The sequence below is a fragment of the Rana temporaria genome, chromosome 5 (assembly GCF_905171775.1).
Source record: "Rana temporaria chromosome 5, aRanTem1.1, whole genome shotgun sequence".
In the NCBI taxonomy this organism is placed as follows: Eukaryota; Metazoa; Chordata; class Amphibia; order Anura; family Ranidae; genus Rana; species Rana temporaria.
In genome coordinates, this window is record NC_053493.1 from 384,846,174 (window position 1) to 384,868,280 (window position 22,107).

At 45.0% G+C, this 22,107-nt stretch overlaps 1 protein-coding gene across 2 annotated transcripts in view; it reads right to left on the reverse strand.

Moving 5' to 3' along the window:
- EXT1 (exostosin glycosyltransferase 1) overlaps window positions 1-22,107 on the reverse strand; it is a 404,130-nt gene that overhangs the window by 38,310 nt on the left and 343,713 nt on the right. For both annotated transcript variants that reach the window (XM_040354883.1, XM_040354882.1), the window contains 2 exons: window positions 8,067-8,199; window positions 3,817-3,935 (listed from right to left, as the gene is read on the reverse strand). In XM_040354883.1, coding sequence (XP_040210817.1) covers window positions 3,817-3,935; window positions 8,067-8,199 — 252 coding nt within the window. The remainder of the gene's footprint in view (window positions 1-3,816; window positions 3,936-8,066; window positions 8,200-22,107) is intronic.

Genomic DNA, 22,107 nt, shown 5'->3' on the forward strand with positions numbered 1-22,107 from the left:
GTGTAAAAAAAAGAAAAAAAGAAGAAAAGGGAGAAAGCTTAATCCACCCAACAGATTGTTTAATTTTTTTGGCAATTGGGGGCAATTTTGTGGACATTTTGCCACGGCACCACTGAAGAACGCAAATTACACAGAGCAGCTGGAGCTTTGCAGTCATGTGACCACATAGAAGGCAGTATAAAAAAAAAAAAAAAGGTACTATAGATAATTCAAAATCTCAGCTGGCCCGACAGACTCAAACCATCTATGGGTAGGCCAATTGTACTCACATCGATCAACTTGGGTACAACCAGCATCGTGGCCATAGGTGTGCACACAGGGTGTGCCAGGTGTGCCTGGGCACACCCTAATCACCCAGTGTGCCGCAGATCCCCACTGCTGCCGAGGGGAGGGGGGGTGTAAAAAGGAAGCAGTTTAGCACAGAGCACTTGCCATTCATTCACTGTCCAGTGAAGCGGAGGCTGCAGTGAAAAGGACTGGGGAATCTCAGTCCTCAGTCCCTGTCTTTTTAGACCCCTGATATTTTAACAAAGCCTCCTAAAAAATAAAAAAATAAAATGAATGTAAAAAATAATAAAAATAAAGAGCTACTGACACCAATCCCTTCAATACCAACACCGTCCTCTGCCCTACTGACACCATCCACTGTCCTACTGACATGCACATACATATAGACACAGACACGTGTGTGTTTGAGCTTTGGGGTGCACACTCATATACAATAGGCTGCACACACCTATGCCAGTGGCTATAGTTGATACCAATAATCACTGTGTTCTCCCAGTAGGGACGACTCCCTGTGACCCTATTCCGCTGGAAGAAGACAGATTGGAAGGGATTCTGTTTCGATGGGGTAATCAAACGATTTTCTTTCCTGTAACCTGTAATGGTGGTAGGAAAGAAGATCGTAACATCTATGGCCTGCCTTACATTGCAACACTTAAAGGTTGGTTTGTTACCCAACCTTTTACTTTTAAATGAAATCTATAAAAATGTTATAAAAACTCAGAAAGAGGAAAAAAAAATTTGCTACTTTAAGCAGTAATAGATAAAAAAAAAAAAGTAAAATTAAAGTATATTTTTTGGGGAGCAAACATTCTTGAATGGAGCCTTTGGCACAACATGTACGAACGCCCCAGCCTAGCAGGTTAAAATGTTACCGCTATAATTGCTGCATTGGGGGATAAGCATGCAGAAGTCTGATAAACCAAGACTATTCTACTTTGGAAAGTCGTTATGCAAGGGGAAACTAGACTGTAATTTCAGTAAATACACATTTTGAGTTGTTTTAAAGTTTTGCTGAAGGTAATTTCCAGTGTGATTCAGCGTTTATCCATGTATTCAATGGATTTCACACAAATATTTGTTCTATTTTCTTTAGTGGCTATCTGAATGTCAGCCAGGGCAATCCTCTTCTCTTCATCGGAGATGAGCAATTACAGAACAAGTCTCCGAGGGCATATTGTCCAGACAGCCTGAGCTGCCCACACACCACCGTTTAGACAGGTAGCTTCACTTTTGTATAACACTATCTACATATACAGTGGTTATAAAAAATAATAACCACATTTAGCCTGAAATGAAGGCAGGCACCGTTTTTGTTTTATCCCGCTGTATTCACTAGTGCGACTTATAACACCTTAACACGTAATGCGTATAGGACTGGAATTATATTAACTCACGCACTGCTAAATATCTAAAATTAATAAATAACTGTGTGCCTGGCTATGGCTACATGTAAACAATCCGCAACTATATGTCCCGGCGTCTGTCACTAGGCACCCTACTCTGAGGAAGTCATGTGACTAGAGAAGCAACGCGTTAGACGGAGCCAGTGACGTCACTTCCTGGTGTCTCAGAGACCCGGAAGGAGCTGTGGAAAGGATTGCCGATTTTAAAACGAAATGCTTTATCCAAGATATGTTACATGTGAGTGTATTGAGTATTGTAATAAATTGTTTTAAGCATACATATTGGGCTATGGGCAGATATTTTTTATATATTTGAAGAAGCCCCTTAAAGAGGAAAATATGCATGAAGGTGATGCAAAGAGTCGCCTGGTGGATCAACCAAGCTGTTAATACAATATGCATTTACTGGTGTTTGAGGCGAGTGAGCATTGCACCCAGAGGTGATTGGTGGTTGAATCATTGTCTGGATAGTCACCCTATTCTCATTCATTTAAAGTGTGGACTTTTTGGAGCACTGATATTGTATTATGGACACTTGTTACTTTTTCACTGGATGAACTTTGAATCAAAATGTTTTTTTTTTTTTTTATCATTAATTCACGTTGGTATAAAATTAAAATAGAAGTCCACCCTAACACTAAAATTGCTAAATCCACGATCTAACACTAACATATCTAACCCTGTAAAGAGTAAATCAGTATACATAACTTTTTTGAAGCCACTTAGGTCCGGTCTCCAGCGGCGGAAGCTCTGCAGAGGACACAGCCGACAATGGCTGTGAAATGATTGGGACGTCACCCATAGATTTACTATGGGGCTTTCGTTGTTGGCTGTGTCCTCTGCACCCACCTCCACATCGAAGCCGCGGCTGACAGCTCAGCGTGTGACCGCACCAGAGTGACTTCAGAAAAGGTATGTATACGGATTTCTTTGCAGGGCTAGATAGGTTAGTGTTAGATCGTGGATGTCTATAGATGTAGGGATTTTAGTGTTGGGACCCTCTCACACGGTCGGACCGTTCAGGTCCGCCTGTCAGTTTTGTCGGTGGACCTGAACGGCTGCTCCATGCAAGCCTATGGAGCGTCGGATGTCAGCAGTGACATGTCAGCTGACATCCGACCCGATCAAATCAGACTTATGGCGATATGTCGCCATCCATCCATGGCGGATCTGATGAAAACGGACAGATCTCTCCATAGAGGACAGCAGCGCTCGACAAGCCCCTACCCACTCAGTGAGCAGAGAGGGACCTGTCATCCGCCAGCTCAGCGGAGAGATCTCCCCCTGAGTTGGCCCGATAAGAGTCCGTCTCGTCTGAATGAAGCAATATGGCTGGACTTTTACTTTAAGGTTGATTTGTTCACTATGTCTACTTTTATCTTAGTATACTATTTTGTACTATAGATGTTTAAAGAAACAGCGCACCATTTTAGATTATAAATAGGAGTGGAACCTGCCAATGAAACCAACACGTTGCACATTTGAAGGAGGGAGGTGAACTGGAGTGTTTATATGTGTAATGCCGGTTTCCTTTTTATCCCTTTGGTTCGAATATATATATATATATATATATATATATATATATATATATATATATATATATATATATATATATATATATATATATATATATATATATATATATATATATATTGTTGGCGAGGTTCATAATTGAAGATATTTGTTGGACTATTTCACTCTATCTATCGATTTATATATATATATATATATAAATTATAGGATGTGTTTGGACTTTTATCACAGCTGCCTCTGAATATGGGGAGAAGCTGAAGATTTAATTGAAGATTTCTAAAAGTCACATGTATTTGTTTTGTCATAGTAATTTTGACTTGAGCACACAATTTTGTTGTTTGGGTAATGTTAGACTATTTTATTCAATACGAAACAGCTTTTACAACAAAACAGATCTCTAAGAAGATTTTCGCTAATACATGTGCTGCCACGAGATAATTGCCACCGGTACAAACTGGCCACAAGTTCTATAGTGCTACGTTCAAAACAAATCCTCAGCGTTAATGACTGAAAAAAATACATCTATTTACACCTTCCAGATTTCTTTTTACCTGTATGAACAAAGTTAGAATAGAAGTTTTTTTTTAGGTACCTGATGACAGTACTGAGACTTGGCTACGGCGACCAGCAGCTTTAAGATTGGCTGAGACTGAGAAACCAATGGTGTCACAGCGTGGATGACTGCAGTAAACTTGGTAGGGGGTTTAATACCTAAAAACAAAAGAACAAGATATTAACAAAACCATCACACATCAAATAGCCATGTAAAGATTCTACTGGCCACCCAATACTAAAGCCATAACAATAACTACAGTACATGGAACATCTGCAGAAAACCTGCCAACCTATTGATGACCGTAGCAGCGAATTGCATAAAAAACAGGATGTAATGTACATCTACATCCTACAGCAGGGGTCTCCAAACCGTGCGGCCCTTTGTTTGCCCTTGAGGCACTACTCCTCCACATGACACCAATGATGGGGCATGTTTTTTTTTCACCGATGCCAAGGCATTTTCTGCTCCCAGTGGCTACCATCTGCCCCCCCCCAAAGCATGAAAGACAGTAAAATGGCCCTTTGCTCAAAAACGTTTGAAGACCCCTGCCCTATAGTATAGAAACACTAAAAGCCTCAAAAAGGTGTTTGGTCCGCTGGTCCATACTTTATATACTTGCTGTGTGCAGGCTTATACTAAAAGAGAAAATCACAGTAAAGATTCTGGGAAAGAATCACCTCCCAGCTAGTGATCATGTTCATGTGACAGTCATCACTTGACAATCATTCTGCAGAACGCTGCTCAGTCATTAAATAAAGGCTTTGGCCGTAATACTCTTGTCTCCCGCAGACTCACTGCAATTCAGTGCCAGTCCTCTGCCAAGCTGGATGACGCCCAGTGCCATCTAACCCCTTGCTGTAGGCCAGTGGTTCTCAACCTGGGGGTCAAATGATGATTTGCCAAGGGTCACCAAATCCTGGGCTGTTCCTGAAGCCCGCACTATTCTCCCAGGAAGGGAGATAAGAGGGGGGGAAGAACAAAGAAAAAGGGAGAAAAATTAAAAAAAAGAGAGCAAGAAAGACAGAGGGAGGGATGGGGGAAAAAACAAGGGGTTAGGGGTGCAAATTACTTGTCTTGCCTTGGGTGCTTTCAACCCACGCTATGAAAATAATTTTACTGTTAGGGGTCCCCACAACTTGGGAAATTTTATCAAGGGGTCACGGCACTGGAAGGTTGAGAACCACTGCTGTAGGCTCTGAAGGTCAGGAACACATCCTCTGGTGGTGTGTCATCAAGCTGGTTTGGGCACACAGTACTCCTGGGCAGGACAGAACTCACATGGACTGCCCACCGCAACAGTAGAGGGAGGACCCACATCATCACTTGGCTGACCAAATGTAAAAGGATTAAAAAGGTATGTATAGTAGACTTTTTAAACAGAAGAACATTTTGATTCTCTTCTGGCAATGGAAGGCCAAGCTCCTTGGGTTCTTGAAAGAAGCCTACTGCCCTCCTACACTAGACTTACCGGACCCTGAAGCCCCTGTTCTTGTTCGCTCTGTGTACTTTCCACTCAATTTGCTAAAATGTCAACAAGCCACAAGCAATTTGTAAAAAAGTTTGCGCGAGTCTACAAAATCTATTTAAATTTATCTTAGAGCGTGAAAAAAAAATAAAAAAAAAAGATATGAATCAGTTGTGTAAGTAATAGCAATTGGGAACATTGCTGATCTATGCTAATTTGTCAGTTTCTTCATTTGATTCCATTTCCTGAGTTACTGAAAGCTTCTAAACATTTTATCTTATATCAGCCTAAAAACAAACACAAAATTTGAGGCTGAATCTTAAAGCCCAGCTCTGACTAACCGGCAAGTTATAGTAAAACAAAGCAGCATAATTAGTCATGTTTTGTGGTTTCCATGATTATCAGGCGACCAGTCATGCACCTTTTTCAATGATGTTCTATGCTACCGGCGCCCAACATATGCTTCTCATATGCTGATGCCATTCATTTAGCTATGAACCTGCACTTTACACATGAAGAGCAAAGCAACAGGTTACTTTAATCCTACATCTATCACCCCTTGGCTGCCCCCATTGCCATGTTTGTCTTCTAGTATAACAAAAACCTGATACTTCTGGGTATGGGGAAGCAAATGGCTCATTCACCTTCCTCCCAAGTGGCAGCACTGGAACATGCCAATTGGCCACTCAGCTACTGAGTGCACTCACACAGAGGGGAGAGAAAATCTTAACCTCTGTATAAGCTCCATGTCAGTAATTGGAGCTTATGCAGGGTGGCTTCTCTTCACCCTTTTGAGCAAATGGAGCGATAAGCAGTACCATCTTTAAGGGGTTGTAAAGGTTCATTTTTTATTTTCTAAATATGTTGCTTTAAGCTAGTGCATTGTTGGTTCACTTACCTTTTCCTTCCATTTCCCTTCTAAATGATTTTTTTTCTTTGTCTGAATTTCTCACTTCCTGTTCCTCCTCAGTAAGGTGTTCAGTAAGCTGTTCTAAATGACTTTCCACCGCTCGGATGATGGTGGAAAGCTTACTGAGGACAAACAGGAAGTGAGAAATTCAAACAAAGAAAAAAAGCATTTAGAAGGGAAAGTGAACCAACAATGCACTAGCTTAAAGGAACCTATTTAGAAAATAAAAGACGAACCTTTACAACCCCTTTAATAGCATCATAGGCCCCCCTGGACAGAATAATGCACTGGGGGCCCCCCACCAGCTTGCACCAAGCAATCACAGTGCCCATATACATTAGTTTACCCCATCACAGTGCCCATATACTGTACATAAGGTGTTCCCCATACATCAGGTGTTCCCATTGATCAGAGTTGTGTGCCCCCCCTTTTACTCACAGCCACCTGCAATGTGGGTCAGCTGCTCCTTTCTCTCCCATGTCTGAGATGGGGGTTTGCAATAAAGTGAACCTTTAGCCCTGGCCTGCATGTACAAAGCATAGGTTTCACTTTTGTATTGAGTTCCATTATAATATAATGGCTTTTGGACTGTCAGTCACTGCTCTCCGCTCTGATCCTCCAGCACTCACTGAACAGCCAAGCTGAGGCGGGGTGGGTGTAGCTGGCTCAGTTTCTCAGCCGTGCACTGAGATGCAGAGCCAGCTGTCAATTAAGCAGTTGTGTGGATTCAGACAATATTGTTGGGATCCTTTTAGAGCCTGAAGCGGCTCTCCCACATGGGTCACAGGAGAGCAAAAGTAAAGCCTATAGTAAGTCTTACCTATCGGTACTGTAAATATCTCCTAAACTTGCACCGTTTAGGGGATATTTATTAAATACACTGCTGCCGACATCATTGGCGCATGCGCACTGAAGGAATGGCCTGCTCGTGCCATTTCTTCAGTACCCGTTCCGTGACCGGCAGCACACGCACGCATGCGCTGTAGTGACATCATTGCGGCTCTGGCAAATCACAGAGCTGGAGCCCACAAACCCAGAAGTAACTCCAGGAAAGATATTAGCCGTGGGAGCAGAGTGCGGGCAGCACTGCAGGGCATCTAAGGTAAATATTTCATAATGAGCTAGTATGCGATGCATACAAGCTCATTGTGCCTTTGTCTTGCAGGTTTTTTTTTTAACCTTTTTAACCCTTAAAGTCTGTACATGCATTATAGGGTGTTCTACGTATGGAAGCTCCTAAAGGCATTTCCGACAAAGACCTGTGCTATGAAAATCTATTACCACCATTATAAGAAAGCGCACTATATGTACTCTTGTACTATATGTACTTTTTTTTTTTTTTTTAATATATATATTTCTAACCGGTTCATGCTTTTAGCCCTGGTTCACATTAGAACACTGAAACCCATGATCTGTGTGCGTTTCCAGCACCATGTTCAAAACGCACTCCCCTTACTATCTGCAGCTGGTGTCAATGCAATGTTAATGACACTCCAAATGCAGGTCACAAATACAGAGCGCTTGGTGCTATGAGGTGCGATTTAAGTCCATTCAAAATGAAGGGGCTCAAATCGCACCGCATTGCATGTGCGATTCATAGTGTGAACGGGGGATTACACTGCTTGTATTTATAGTTTCTTTCTTGTTGCTTCATCCAAATCTCATGCAGAGACACTTCTCGGCATGCATGGCTAAGTAGCTATGAGCAATACAGTGCCGCCACTGGCAGTTGCAGTCAGGTAAAGGTTACGGCAGCAGCCATTTTGTTCTGCACACACATTATCTCCATGTATCTACACATAGACTTCTTACACTCGTACCGGCACTTATGTCTTAACTTGCTCCTTTAAAGATGGAGAGCTTCACTTAGCCACCCAGTCATCATCAGGTCATAGAGGAAAAGGCACTCACCTAGATTAGCGTAATAATAGGGGAAATCTCCCAGATATGATGAGTACTGGGGCAGCACAAACAGCCCTCCAGGATGCTTGTTCCATATTAGACTGTTGCGTGATATGTGCTTGAAGATTCTGTCCTGAATGATCTGAAAGGCGAGAATGAGAAAGACATAAAAGAATGGACGAGGCACTTAGTCCGCACTATTCCCACTCCATCCTCCTCTTCAATCAGCCGCTAGCTAAAGATTGCAATCAAGGTGTCTCGTTGGGGAGAGCGGTACATAGACCTTGTTTTTACCCATCGAGTTTGTCAACAGAAGTGGATCTCTGGCAAAGCATTGAATTAAGAGGAAAAGCATTATCATGATGTTTGAACTTATGCAATGTACTGTTTATTTCGGTCAGAAAGGCCGTCACCAATTACTATACAGCAAGACCGAGTCTTAAAGTGATTGTAAACGATTGCCTTGTAAAACAACCCATTCAGTTTAAAATAGAAATGAAAGGCAAAACATTTGTGTATAAATATAAAAAAAACATTCTAAATCGTTTTTTTTTTCCTCTTTTCAAATGATCATATCATCTTTGTTCTTAGCTGCATAAGAGCTAGGGGAGGAGAAACAGAAGTACACTGATCTTCCCAGTGAAAGGCTTGGGGGGGGGGGGGGCAGCTTGTTGGGACAAGTCTGACCATTGGAGAAGACCAGGCCGAGTTCCAGCACAGCTATAGAACTGACCACAGTGTGCTCCCCTGCTTATTATGGTCAGTTTTTAATAGGGAAGCAGGACTGGCAGGAATATCAGGAATTTCACACAAAAAGAAGCAATGCAGAGAGTACAGGGTACTTTTTTATACATTTTGGGTTTACATACTCTAATATGTGATAAGATTTGTTATTCAGAAATGGTTTTACCGCTTGCCGACCAGACGCTGTCCTTATACTATAACAGGTCGGCTAGTTTCCGTGGACCGTCGTAGTTGTACATCGGTCCCTTTAAGCGCGATAGCAGGCGCTGCACAGTGGGGGTGCCGATGCTCGTGACTGGCGGTCGCAATGACCGCCGGCCATGAGCGATCGTGGGCACGAGAGGCAGAACAGGGATGTGTGTGTGTAAACACACGTCCCTGTTCTGAAAGGAGATGTAGATCGTGAGTTTCTACAAGCTGGGAACCCACGATCTGTCATCTCCTATAGTGAGTCTCATCCTCTCCACGGTTAGAACACATATGAGGGAACACAATTTACCCCTTGATCGCCCCCTAGTGTTAACCTCTTCACTGCCAGTGACATTTACACAGTAATCAGTGCGTTTCTATAGCACTAATTGCTGTATAAATGCCAATGGTCCCAAAAATGTGTCAAAAGTGTCCGATATGTCCACCATAATGTCGCAGTCAGAATGCCCCCCTACAGACACATAAAGTGATCATTAGAGTCACTTTGCCAAGTGGTGTTGGCCCTGGAACTTTACAAGCATCATCAAATGGGAAGGTATTAGCCACAGGTCAAGGAACCCCTAGCAAGCTCTGGAGAAAACTCTAGAACAGTGATAGCAAACCTTGGTACCCCCCCCCCCAGATGTCTTGGAACTACATTTCCCATGATGCTCAGCTACACTGCAGAGTGCATGAGCATCATGTGGAATGCAGTTCACCAAGGTTCGCCATCACTGCCCTAGCGTTTTACGAAACTCCGGTTGAGAATAGCTGCTGACATTGAGTAAGGTTATTGCTCTTCACTTGGTATCAAAACTTAACTTGAGCATCTCTCTCAACATTTCATCTTGAGTGTAAAAATGTAATAAAAGCTCAGTGTTTGAAAAAACAATGCAGTGTGAATGTATTCTTCATTTTATAAGACAATTTTATTGACATGAAGAAAAATCACTGTTCTTGAAAAGGAATTAAATAATTATAATGTGTGTGCTCATTCTCTCGAGTCACTAGCCTGATAGAACTGGTTTCTCCATCTCGGAAATCAACGGGGGGGGGGGGGGGGTTATGAAATCTATTGCAAAGTATTTAAAGCGGCTTTTGAAATATCGGTATGATATGCAAAAAGACACGCTTCTACTACGCGGAGTGTACGGTTTTAAATCATTTACAGTACATTAATACATCATTAAGTTGATAGAGAGCCTTAGCGAGCAGCGGGTCTGCATGCAGTACACATTCAGATAAGCAGCATTAATACAGAACTTTTCCTGATTTATTCCTTTAAGTAACAACATTCCAAAGTTGAATTGTGTCGCTTTTATCAGACTAGCCCTCATTTCTCTCCCAGCGCATTAATTATAGCAGTAACATTTTAACCTGCATGGCTGGGGCGTTCGTAACAAGCAGGGCCATGTATAAATACTGCACGGAAAACCAATTTGTACAAATAATTAGTTTGCCTGGTATTCGGGTGCAGAGTTCACGACTTTGTGGCAGCATTAACATGGTACGACTTCTATGGTTGGCTGTCCTCGGCTCTTGTATCGGACTCGATCACTGACTAACACATCAAGAGGGCAAAAGCTCATGCTGGAAAATTCAATTTTCATTGATTGGCTGGGTGAAAAGGTAAATGGCGAGAGTCTATGAGCCAACGCGGAGGATTGGAGGGAGGGAGGGACGGATTCTGGGTCCTGCAAAGCACAGAACATTCCGCAAAACAGTTCAAGCCCAGAGGGTGACCTATGCACACAGCTTGCAGAATGACCTCCAAGTTCATTGTCTGTAATGGAGTGTGAATAATTTATTAACGCTGTTTTAGCCCAAAAAAAACACACTGAGATTTGAAAAAAAGAGATTTTTAATACAGCTTACCTGTAAAATCTTTTTCTTGGAGTACATCACGGGACACAGAGCGGCATTCATTACTATATGGGTTATATGGAGTACCTTCAGGTGTAGACACTGGCAATCTCAAACAGGAAATGCCCCTCCCTATATAACCCCCTCCCACAGGAGGAGTACCTCAGTTTTGTAGCAAGCAGTATGCCTCCCAAAATGGTCCTCAAAAAAAGAGGGGTGGGAGCTCTGTGTCCCGTGATGTACTCCAAGAAAAAGATTTTACAGGTAAGCTGTATTAAAAATCTCTTTTTCTTTATCGTACATCACGGGACACAGAGCGGCATTCATTACTATATGGGATGTCCCAAAGCAATGCTTACAATGAGGGGAGGGAGAACATCTCCAAGACAAAAGGATTTAATTTAGAGATATACTCAAATCATAATAAATCCAACTTAGTTGAGAAAAATAAAATTTTTTAAATTTAACTCGAACAAGAGGAGCCCCCGGAATCCGAGGGTCTCAAACTGCAGCCTGCAGCACTGCCTGCCCGAAGGCAGTATCAGTATTCCTTCTTACGTCCAACTTGTAGAATTTTGTAAACGTGTGGACAGAAGACCAGGTTGCCGCCTTGCAAACTTGAGCCATAGAGATCTGGTGGTGTGCTGCCCAGGAGGCGCCCATGGCTCTAGTAGAATGAGCCTTTAATGATGCTGGAGGAGGCAACCCTTTCAAGCCGTAGGCCTGAGTGATTAATTGCTTAATCCACCTAGAAATGGTGGACTTTGCAGCTGCCTGCCCCTTCTTGGGCCCATCCGGTAGAATGAACAGCACATCTGTCTTCCGGATCTTCTTTGTAGCTTTAAGATAGGCCTTCATGGCCCTGACAATATCCAAGGTATGCAGCAACCCTTCCTTTCTGGAAGTAGGTTTAGGGAAGAAGGATGGTAATACCAAATCCTGGTTCAAATGAAAACTGGATATGACCTTCGGAAGGAAGGAAGGATGAGGGCGGAGAACGACCCTGTCCTTATGAAAAACAGGATATGGTTCCTTACAGGATAAGGCTGCCAGCTCCGAAACTCTTCTTGCGGAAACTATGGCAACCAAAAATACTAACTTCCTTGTCAGTAGAACCAAAGGAATATCAGCCAACGGCTCAAACGGTTGTTTCTGTAAACTTTGACAGAACAAGATTTAAATCCCACGGACAAAGCGGGGATTTAACTGGAGGTCTAATACGTAAGACCCCTTGAAGGAAGGTCTTAACCAGCGAGTGGGTGGCCAGCGGCCGCTGAAACCACACTGACAGAGCAGAAATCTGTCCTTTGATTGTGCTTAATGCCAATCCTTTATCCACTCCTAGCTGGAGAAAACTTAATACTCTATCGATGGTAAATTTGCGAGAAAGCCATCGCTTGGACTCACACCAGCCTACATAGGCCTTCCAGACCCTGTAATAAATCACCCTAGAGACCGGTTTCCTGGCTCTGATTAGGGTAGAGATTACTTTCTGAGACAGACCTCTACCCCTGAGAATCAGGGATTCAGCTTCCAGGCCGTCAAATTTAGATGCCGTAAGGCAGGGTGGAGGATCGGACCTTGCGATAGCAGGTCTGGCCGTAGAGGAAGAGTCCAAGGGTCTCCCACTACCATCCTTAAGATTAGTGAGTACCATGCCCTTCTGGGCCATGCTGGAGCTACCAGGATGACTGGTATGTGCTCCACCCGGATCCTGCGCAGCAGGCGGGGTAGTAACTGGAGCGGGGGAAACGCATAAAGAAGTTTGAACTGATGCCAAGGGCAAACCAACGCATCGGTTCCGCAGGCCATCGGATCCCTTGAGCGGGACATGAACCTGTCTAGTTTCTTGTTGAGTCTCGATGCCATGATATCCACGTCCGGCACTCCCCATCTTTGGCAGAGTGCTTGAAAGACTAGTGGATGCAGAGACCATTCCCCCGGCCATAGAGTCTGGCGGCTTAAGAAGTCCGCCTGAAAGTTGTCCACTCCTGGAATGAATATTGCCGATATGCAGGGCACATGAGCCTCTGCCCATAGAAGAATCAAGCTCACCTCTCTCTGAGCGGTTTGACTCCTGGTTCCCCCTTGGTGATTTATGTGTGCCACGGCCGTGGCATTGTCTGATTGAATTCTCACCGGGAACCCCTGCAATTTTGACGTCCAAGCCCTGAGGGCTAGTCGAGCAGCTCTGAGCTCCAAGATGTTGATGGGCAACTGCTTCTCTGGCTTTGCCCAAGTACCTTGGCGAGTGCAACCATCCAAAATTGCTCCCCAGCCCGTCAGGCTGGCGTCTGTGGTCACTATCTTCCAAGCCACTGGGCTGAAAGACCTCCCCTTCAGTAGATTCTGAGGGTCTAACCACCAACACAGACTTTGTCGGACTCTTGATGAGAGCGGCAACGGGATATCCAAGGCCTGTGGCCTTCTGCTCCATGCTGACAGGATGGCTGCCTGTAGGATGCGAGTGTGGCTCTGGGCGTATGGTACCGCCTCGAATGTGGCCACCATCTTGCCTAGTAACCTCATACATAGGCGAATAGTCGGTTCTTTCTTGCTTAGAACCAGTAGGATTAATTCCTTGATGGCTTTTACCTTCCTCAGAGGTAGGAACACTCCTTGTTGTTCTGTGTCTAATCTCATGCCGAGATATTCCAACTGCTTTGTGGGCTGGAAAGCTGACTTTTCTCGATTTAGGACCCAGCCGAACCTCTCGAGGTATTGGACCGTGAGGGCCACTGCTCGCTCCAAGCCGGGAGACGAGTGATCTATGACTAGGAGGTCGTCCAGGTATGCTAGGATCGTGACCCCTTGGATCCTTAGTTTGGCTAGGATTGGAGCTAGGACCTTCGTGAACACCCGGGGGGCCGTAGCCAACCCGAAGGGAAGCGCCACGAATTGGAAGTGACGCGAAGCCACCATGAAGCGTAGATATCTTTGATGTGGCTGATAAATTGGAACATGAAGGTAGGCATCCTTTATGTCTATGGACGCCATGAAGTCGTCCTTCTGGAGTGTGGCAGCTGCTGACCGCACGGATTCCATCCGAAATGAGCGGATCTTTAGATATGCATTTACCATCTTTAGGTCCAAAATTGGCCTGACATCTCCATTGGATTTTGGGATGATGAATAGGTTGGAGTAGAAACCCAGCCCCTGTTCCAGGACTGGTACCTCTACTATTACTTCCTGGGAAAGTAGATGATCTAATGCCGATCTTAATGCGGCTCCCTTTTCCGGATCGTTTGGAATCCTCGACTTCTGGAAATGAGGAGGAGGAAACCTTAGGAAATCTAATTTGTAGCCTGTGGCCACGGAAGACCGTACCCACTCGTCGGGAATGCTGGCTTCCCAAATCTCTGAAAAGAGTCGCAGCCTTCCCCCCACCTTCGTGGGTGGGGGCGCCCCTTCATAAGGTTGGCTTGGGGGCTGGTTTTGCTGGTTTGCGAAACCACTGCCTTTTGCCTCTAACAGCCTGTCCTTGTGATCTGCTGTTGAAGCCGAAGTTTGCTTTTGCAGGAGGCCGTCGATACTGCTTGGCATTAGAGGGCCCCTGCCCAGGGGAATACTGTCGTTTAAACGCAGGTCCCTGAACCTTCTTCTTAGTTGGCAAGAGAGTACTCTTGCCGTTTGAAATGGTCTGAATGTATTTATCTAGGTCTTCTCCGAAGAGTCGTCCTCCATGGAAGGGGAACCCTACCAGGAGCTTCTTGCATGGGGGCTCAGCCTCCCAGCTTTTTAACCATAAGAGTCTTCTCATATGGATAAGGGATAACGATAAACGTGACGCTTGCTGGATAGAATCCTTGATTGCGTCTACCGTAAAACATATGGCCTTAGGGACATCCGAAAATTTTTCTGCCTGCTGGGCCGGAATAAGTTTAAGCATCTGCTTAAATTGATCCGATAATGCTTGAGCGACCCCAATCGCAGCCACAGCTGGCTGTACTACTGCCCCTGCAGTAGTGAAGGAGTTCTTAAGTAGTGCTTCCAAGCGCTTATCAACTGGATCCTTGAACACCTGTATGTTTTCTACAGGGCATGTTAACGATCTGTTAACACATGAGATGGCTGCGTCCACTGCAGGAGTAGCCCATCTTTTGGAAAATTTTTCTTCCATAGGATATAGGACAGAGAACCTTTTAGGTGGTAAGAAGATCTTATCTGGCTTGTTCCAATCTTGGAACAAAATTCCCTCTAATAGAGGATGGATCGGAAACACAGCATTGCTTTGAGGCGCCCTCAGTGAGCCCAAAGCTGAAACCGTCGATACCTGGAGATCTGGTACTGGCAAGTTGAATGTCCTATGGACCAAGTCCGACAATCCTTGAATCCACCAGCTCTCCCTCAGGGAGACTGCCCCAGACTCCTCTGTATCCGGGTCTTCGATCCCTGAACCTACTTGGTCCGTGTCCAAGAGGTCGTCCAATTCCCCTGAGGAAAGGACCTCCTCTTCTGAGGGTCCGCGCTCGGGCGACGGAGATCTATTCCGCTTACTGCCCCGCATAGCTGCGGATATCATTTTTTTTTTTTTTTTCCATGCTTTTCTCATCTCTTTTAAAGAGGTGAGTAATACCTCCTCCGTGACCATCTTAGGGCTGGACTGACCCGCGTCAGCTCCAGCCCCAGATCCCGATGGCCCCAAGGCTCCCTGTAGGGAAAACAGCGGCATACCATGGTACAATACCGAGGTACACCTGCTACCTATTGGTATTTGGAACTATAAAAGTTAATTGTCCAAACACCTGTTTGGGGGATAAAAAAATGCTTCCTCTCCCCTAGATGACTTTTTTTTTTTTTTTTTCGTTTTTGTTTCAAATCCAGGAAAGAAAAAACATTCTGTCCCCCTGAGTAGTATTGCAAAGAAAAACTATGAGATGGAAAAGAAACAGCCTATTTCTAGGCTTGACAAAACAGTCCTCTGAAGACTGCAATATCCTTTCTGGCCACTGTGTGTCCTCGGCGCCCCGTGCTGCCACTCTGGTCTATGTCCTCAGTTCCAAAGTATTGATGGAACAAACAAGGAAGGGCCGCCCCTTCCTTTAAGCCACTGACCCGCCCTTCCCCCCCAGCAACCTCAAACAGGAAATGCCCCTCCCGACAGGGGGAGGGGGGGGGGATTTTGGGAGGAAGGGACCTCTCTGTTCCAGCAAACTGCGGCCTGCAGCCTGGAACCATGAGGAGGCCAGCGTTTTGCCTGCTTGCAGGCTCTGAGGAGGAAGACTGAATGGAGCATCGCCTGGAGGCCTGCAGGTAAGCAAAGCTCTCTGACACACACATATATTTTTATATAACACAGGCCCCACTCAATGCTTTTCCAACACTACAAGGGAGGTCACATCTTATGGGGAATAATACATAGAGAGCCATCCTATCTTTATGATATGTGACTAGTTTGCCAGATGCAGTGCATAACTTTAGGCATGTCCCCTGTGACCCCCCAGAAAAAAACCTGCTAAGAACCAAGTTCCGCAAGTTTTCCCCTCACTTACCTGCTCCATGCCGCAGGACTTTGCCAAGCAAGAGGCCCAATCTTCCCCCATCTCCGTGGGGATGTCTAGACCTTCAGGCCCTGGGTTCCTATGAAGGATCCACTGTCCTGGGCCCATATAGCACCCTGGCAACAGAAAACTTTAGGTACCCAAAGGTTTCTAAGTTCTGGGCCCAGGGTCCAGCTCTCTAAAAAGAAAAGCATTATGGGCTATACCCCAAGGGTTTGGGGTCCGGTTACTGACCACTTTAGCGCTGAGGCTTTTTTGGACAGAACCGGTAGCTCACCTAATCCCAAGGATGCGGAGGCAAGCTAAACCATGACTAACACCTAAGACACTGGCGTAAAAACTGAGGTACTCCTCCTGTGGGAGGGGGTTATATAGGGAGGGGCATTTCCTGTTTGAGATTGCCAGTGTCTACACCTGAAGGTACTCCATATAACCCATATAGTAATGAATGCCGCTCTGTGTCCCGTGATGTACGATAAAGAAAACACAACAGTATATGATAAAAGCACCTGAGATTTCATATTACTATTATACTACAGCAGAGGTGGGCAATTGTCTTGACTTCTCTGTCAAGAGCAATGGCACAACCATCAAACCCATCCACGGGGATGGGTTTGATGGTTGTGGCATTGCTCTTGACAGAGAAGGGTGCTAGGTGTTCTCCTGGACTCTAAACTCTTTTGCCCCACATCCACTTTCCAAAGCTTGCCGCCTCAACCTCCGCAACATCTCCAAACTAGGTCCCTTCCTAACCAATGACACCACAAAAGCTCCTGAATAACTCCCTGGTCATCTCTCGCCTTGACTACTGCAACTCCCTCATTGGCTTACCTCTACATACTCTATCACCCCTTCAGTTCATCATGAATGCTGCTGCCAGACTCATCCACCTTACAAACCGCTCAGCACCCGCTACCCCTCTCTGCCAATTCTTTCATTGAATTCCACTCACCGAACAAATTAAATTCAAAATACTATTGATTTACAAAGCCATCCACAACTCTGCCCCCAGCTACATCACTAACCAAATCACCCTCTTCATAGCTCCCAAGACCTCCTGCTCTCTAGTTTCCTCGTCGCCTCCTCCTATAAGGCTTCTCATGAGTCACTCCTATCCTTTGGAATTCTCTACACCAATCTGTCCGACTCTCTCCAATTCTATCCACTTTTAGGTGGATCCCTTCTCTTCAGAGAAGCCTATCCTGCCTCCGCCTAACAACTGTACTTTCATTTTCATCATCAGCTCACAGTTATTAACCCTCCCTTCTAGATTGTAAGCTCTAACAAGTAGGGCCCGCCGATTCCTCTTGAATTGAATTATATTGTAACTGTACTGTCTGCCCTCATGTTGTAAAGCACTGTGCAAACTGTTGGCGCCATTTAAATCCTGTACAATAATAAAAAAGACCACATGAGAAATTGGGACTGTTGTGGGGCGCCAAACTTCTGCTCACTATTAATTTTGGACCTAGGAAAGTCCGTTAAGTACGTAAACATTTAAACAACAAAACACCTAGTACCAAGTAAAAGAAAAAAAAAAAATTGGTACAACTGCTCATTAAATTGGTCTCTTTCAGATGCGTGGTTAGGGAGGCGAGTTGACTAGCGGCACCGCATGTCAACTTGCCCACTGAGTTCAATGGGGCCATACCGCAACTGCAATTGTAGTACAGCATTATACAGTAAAATCAGGTGGTGACATAACACCCCTAACGCCAGTCAAAGGCCCTCTGAAAAGCACTGCGTCTGGAAGGAGAACGCCCGAGATCAATAAAGTGGGGATTTCTGCAGATGTTGATTTAGAGTGAAGTACGGGGGCACCGCTCCAGGGGTTTGCAGTGTGCAGACGCTAACACAGTAAGAACTTTGCAGGTAGTAGAGTGGCGGGAGAGCATCGGGTTGTTTCCTAGGCAATGTTTTCCCACCAAAACGGCGCATCCCGTTGTACCAGTCAGCTCCTCAGACTCTCTCCTAGTTCTTGCAACTCCTCACATGGACATCTTTCCTTATGGACCTCTGAACCTGTCAGCTTCCTCAGTGAGAGGCATGCTGACAGTGGAAGCATCGAGTTCCAGTTAGGGACAGTCAGCCAGCTCGCCTAAAAGTCTTTCCTCCTGGCAGTAGTGTTTTGGCAGAAAAAATGCTTGGCGCGTGTAAATGTGTCTAGACGCGTTTAGGTGCAGCAAGCACTTGAATGTCAAGTGGTTCTAAAGGCTGGAACTTGAAAATACAAAACAAAAAACAAACATGGTATACTTACCTTCTCAGTGCAATAGTTTTGCATAGAGCAGCCCCAACCCCCCTTTTTTAGGTGCTCCTGCCCCACCCTGTCGAGTGTCCACAACAACAAGCAGCTTGCTATGGGGGGCACTCAAGCAAGCGGGCCTACGGAGCCATGCTCTGTATGTCCATTCCCACATGAAGCTTGGCCCTACTCTCTACTCATTGGTTCACTGGTTGTGATTAACAACCAATGAGGAGAGAGAGAGAACTGGGAAAGCCACTGCTCTCATGCACATCTCTGGATTGAGATGGGGCTCAGGTAACTATAAGCAGCACTAGGGGGGGGGGGGGGCTTGGTCCATAGAACGCATTAAGGTAAAAACCTTCTGCCTTTAAAACCACTCTAAATCCATTTCATTGGCTGGAATCATTTATTCTGACCACTGAAATGAGTTAACGCTCAAGCGCTAGACACATTTAGCGTTACTGCATGTTTAGATGTGTTAAACGTGTCAATTGTTTTTTCTGCCAAAATGCTGCTGCCCCTGAATGCGCTGCCAGTGTTTTTTTCTGCCTCTAAATACCTAGGTGTGCAGGCAAATCTGAAGGGATGGGCTTCTTTCTTTTTACTCGCTACGCAGAGAGCTCTTTGTCTGCATGCAACTATCCGGGAATAGATGTAAACTTAAAACTGAAGGACCCGGTGGTCACAGTACAGTTCTCAAATGGCAGCAAGGAAAAAAGTTGTATTTGTAAATTGCTTGACCTGCCAGGACTTGAGGAAAGGTGTTTTAAAGAGAAGAGAGAAATGTGAAGGTGGTCACTGTTGCCCTCCTGAGAATGCTAGGTTGTCTGGTTGTCAAGCTAATGATCTGGCTTCAACATCTTCCAAGTCAATGAACTGAAAGACGAGCAATATCTGATTTTTAACAGCTACATGCTAGTTTTAAGTCTTGAACTTAAAGTAGAAGTTCAGCCAAAAACAAACTAACTCTAAATCTACAGGCAGCCACATTCTAAGCCTAATCTTTCTAACCCTGTAAAGCAAACATTGTTATACATGCCTTTTTTGCAGCCGGTCCAGTCCCACGTTGAGCGGTCAGTGGCGGCATCTCTGTGTAGGCGGGTGCAGGAATGGCAGCCGACAACGGAAGCCCCATAGTAACTTAATGGGTGACATCACTTTCCAGCCGTTGTCATCGGTCTCTTGCACACAGCATCCGCTGTTGGAGACCGGACTGGCTTCAGAAAAGGTATGTATTGCGATTTTTTTTTTTTATAGGGTTAGATTAGTTTTAGAATGTGGCTGCCAATGGATTTAAAGTTAGTTTTTGGCTGAACTTCCACTTTAAGTTTAGGCAAAGCCCGGCAACCAGCTATAGCAGCCCATATTACTTTCAAGCCAAGTGTACTTTAAAAATACACTTATCGTTTAAATCCTGCAAAAAGTCATGCAACACTGACATTGAATCTCTGTGAATAGCTGCAGCGTTTGCTTGTAGAAAGTCTTCTATGGAAAGTTCAGAAGCAGGCCGGTGTGAATACAAGGCGCACATCAGCAGGACACATTTGTATTCTGAGAATTCTCAGGCCTGCTTTGTACCTGAACTGCCCAGATCCGATACTTTCACATTCTTTCAGAAGCCCCAGAGGTCACATCATGCTGAAAATCTTGTTTATACACAATAAGAGAGAGCCCCATCCGTCTTTCACATTCTCTTATGAAATAGTTTTAACTCCGCTACCCAGATAAAGTTTTCTGTCCAGGCGATGAGGGATTTGGGAAATCTTGGACGGGATTCATTCTAACCGTTTCTACAGATGCAGAAAAATATCACTACTGTAAATCTAAGGAGTCTTATCGTGTATATATATATATATATATATATATATATATATACACACACACACACGGTATATATACAGTATCTTCCAAAAGTGAGTACACCCCTCACGTTTTTGTAAATATTTTATTATATCTTTTCATGTGACAACACTGAAGAAATTGCACTTTGCTACAATGTAAAGTAGTGAGTGTACAGCTTTGATAAAAGTGCACATTTTCTGTCCCCTCAAAATAACTCAACACACAGCCATTAATGTCTAAACCACTGGCAACAAAAGTCCCCCCCCCCCCCCCCCCCCCAAGTGAAAATTTTCAAATTGGGCCCAAAGAGTCAATATTTTGTGCGGCCACCATTATTTTCCAGCACTGCCTTACCCCTATTGGGCATGGAGTTCACCAAAGCTTCACAGGTTGGCACTGGAGTCCTCTTCCACTCCTCCATGATGACATCACGGAGCTGGTGGATGTTAAAGACCTTGCACTCCTTCACCTTCCATTTGAGGATGCTCCAGAGATGCTCAAAATGGTTTAGGTCTGGAGACATGCTTGGCCAGTCCATCACCTTTACCCCCAGCTTCTTTAGCAAGTCTTGGAGGTATGTTTGGGGTTATGTTGGAATACCAGTCTCTGAAGGGAGGGGATCATGCTCGGCTGCAGTCATGCAGCTCCAGACCATGACACTCCCACCACCATGCTTGACTGTAGGCAAGGGAGAAAAGGGAGAAGAGTGGGCTGGGGCAAGGGACCAGACCAAAGCAGGCTGGAGGAACTGGACGGGAGTGGGAGGGAGAGGTCTGTGTATTCCTCAAACTGACACAAATTATGGGACACTATTCCCCCCAGGAAAACAAATGATGGGGCACTATCCCCCCCCCCCCCAGGAACACCAATGATGGGGCACTATTCGCCCCCAGGAACACCAATGACGGGGCACTAATTTTCCCACTTCCAGGAAACCCAATGACAGGGCACTATTCCTCCCAGGACCACCAATGATTGGGCACTATTCCTCCCAGGACCACTATTGATGGGGCACTATTCTTCCCAGGAACACTAATGTTGGGGCACGATTCCCCCCCCCCCCCGGAACACCAACAATGGGGCACAATCCCCCCCAGGAACACCAATGATGGAGCACTATCCCCCCCCCCCGGAAAAACAATGATGGGGCACTAATCCCCCAGAAATACTTATGATGGTGCACTTGTCCCCCCAGAAATACCAAAATGAATGTTTTGCCAAATTCACTCACTTACTGTATTTTAAAAAGTAAGCCGCCACCTTATTATATCGCAGCTCGGCGCTTACGTGACCGGCTGATTTTCTCATTTCTCTCTCTTCCCTCGAGGCAGCAAAGTGGGTGGGGATTTGAATACCCCGCTGACGTTGGCAGAGAGGAGAGAGGCGGACATGCCCGGAAAAATAAGCGCCGCCATGAGAAAAGTATACAGGGGATTGTAACACTCGGACAGAGGCGGGACTGACAGGCAGGGAGGAAGGTGCGTGCTGTTAGATCAACTAATCGATAATGAAAATCGTTGACAATTTTCATTATCGATTAATCATTTCAGCCCTACACTTACTTTACATTGTAGCAAAGTGTCATTTCTTCAGTGTTGTCATATGAAAAGATATAATAAAACATTTACAAAAATGTGAGGGGTGTACTCACTTTTGTGAGATA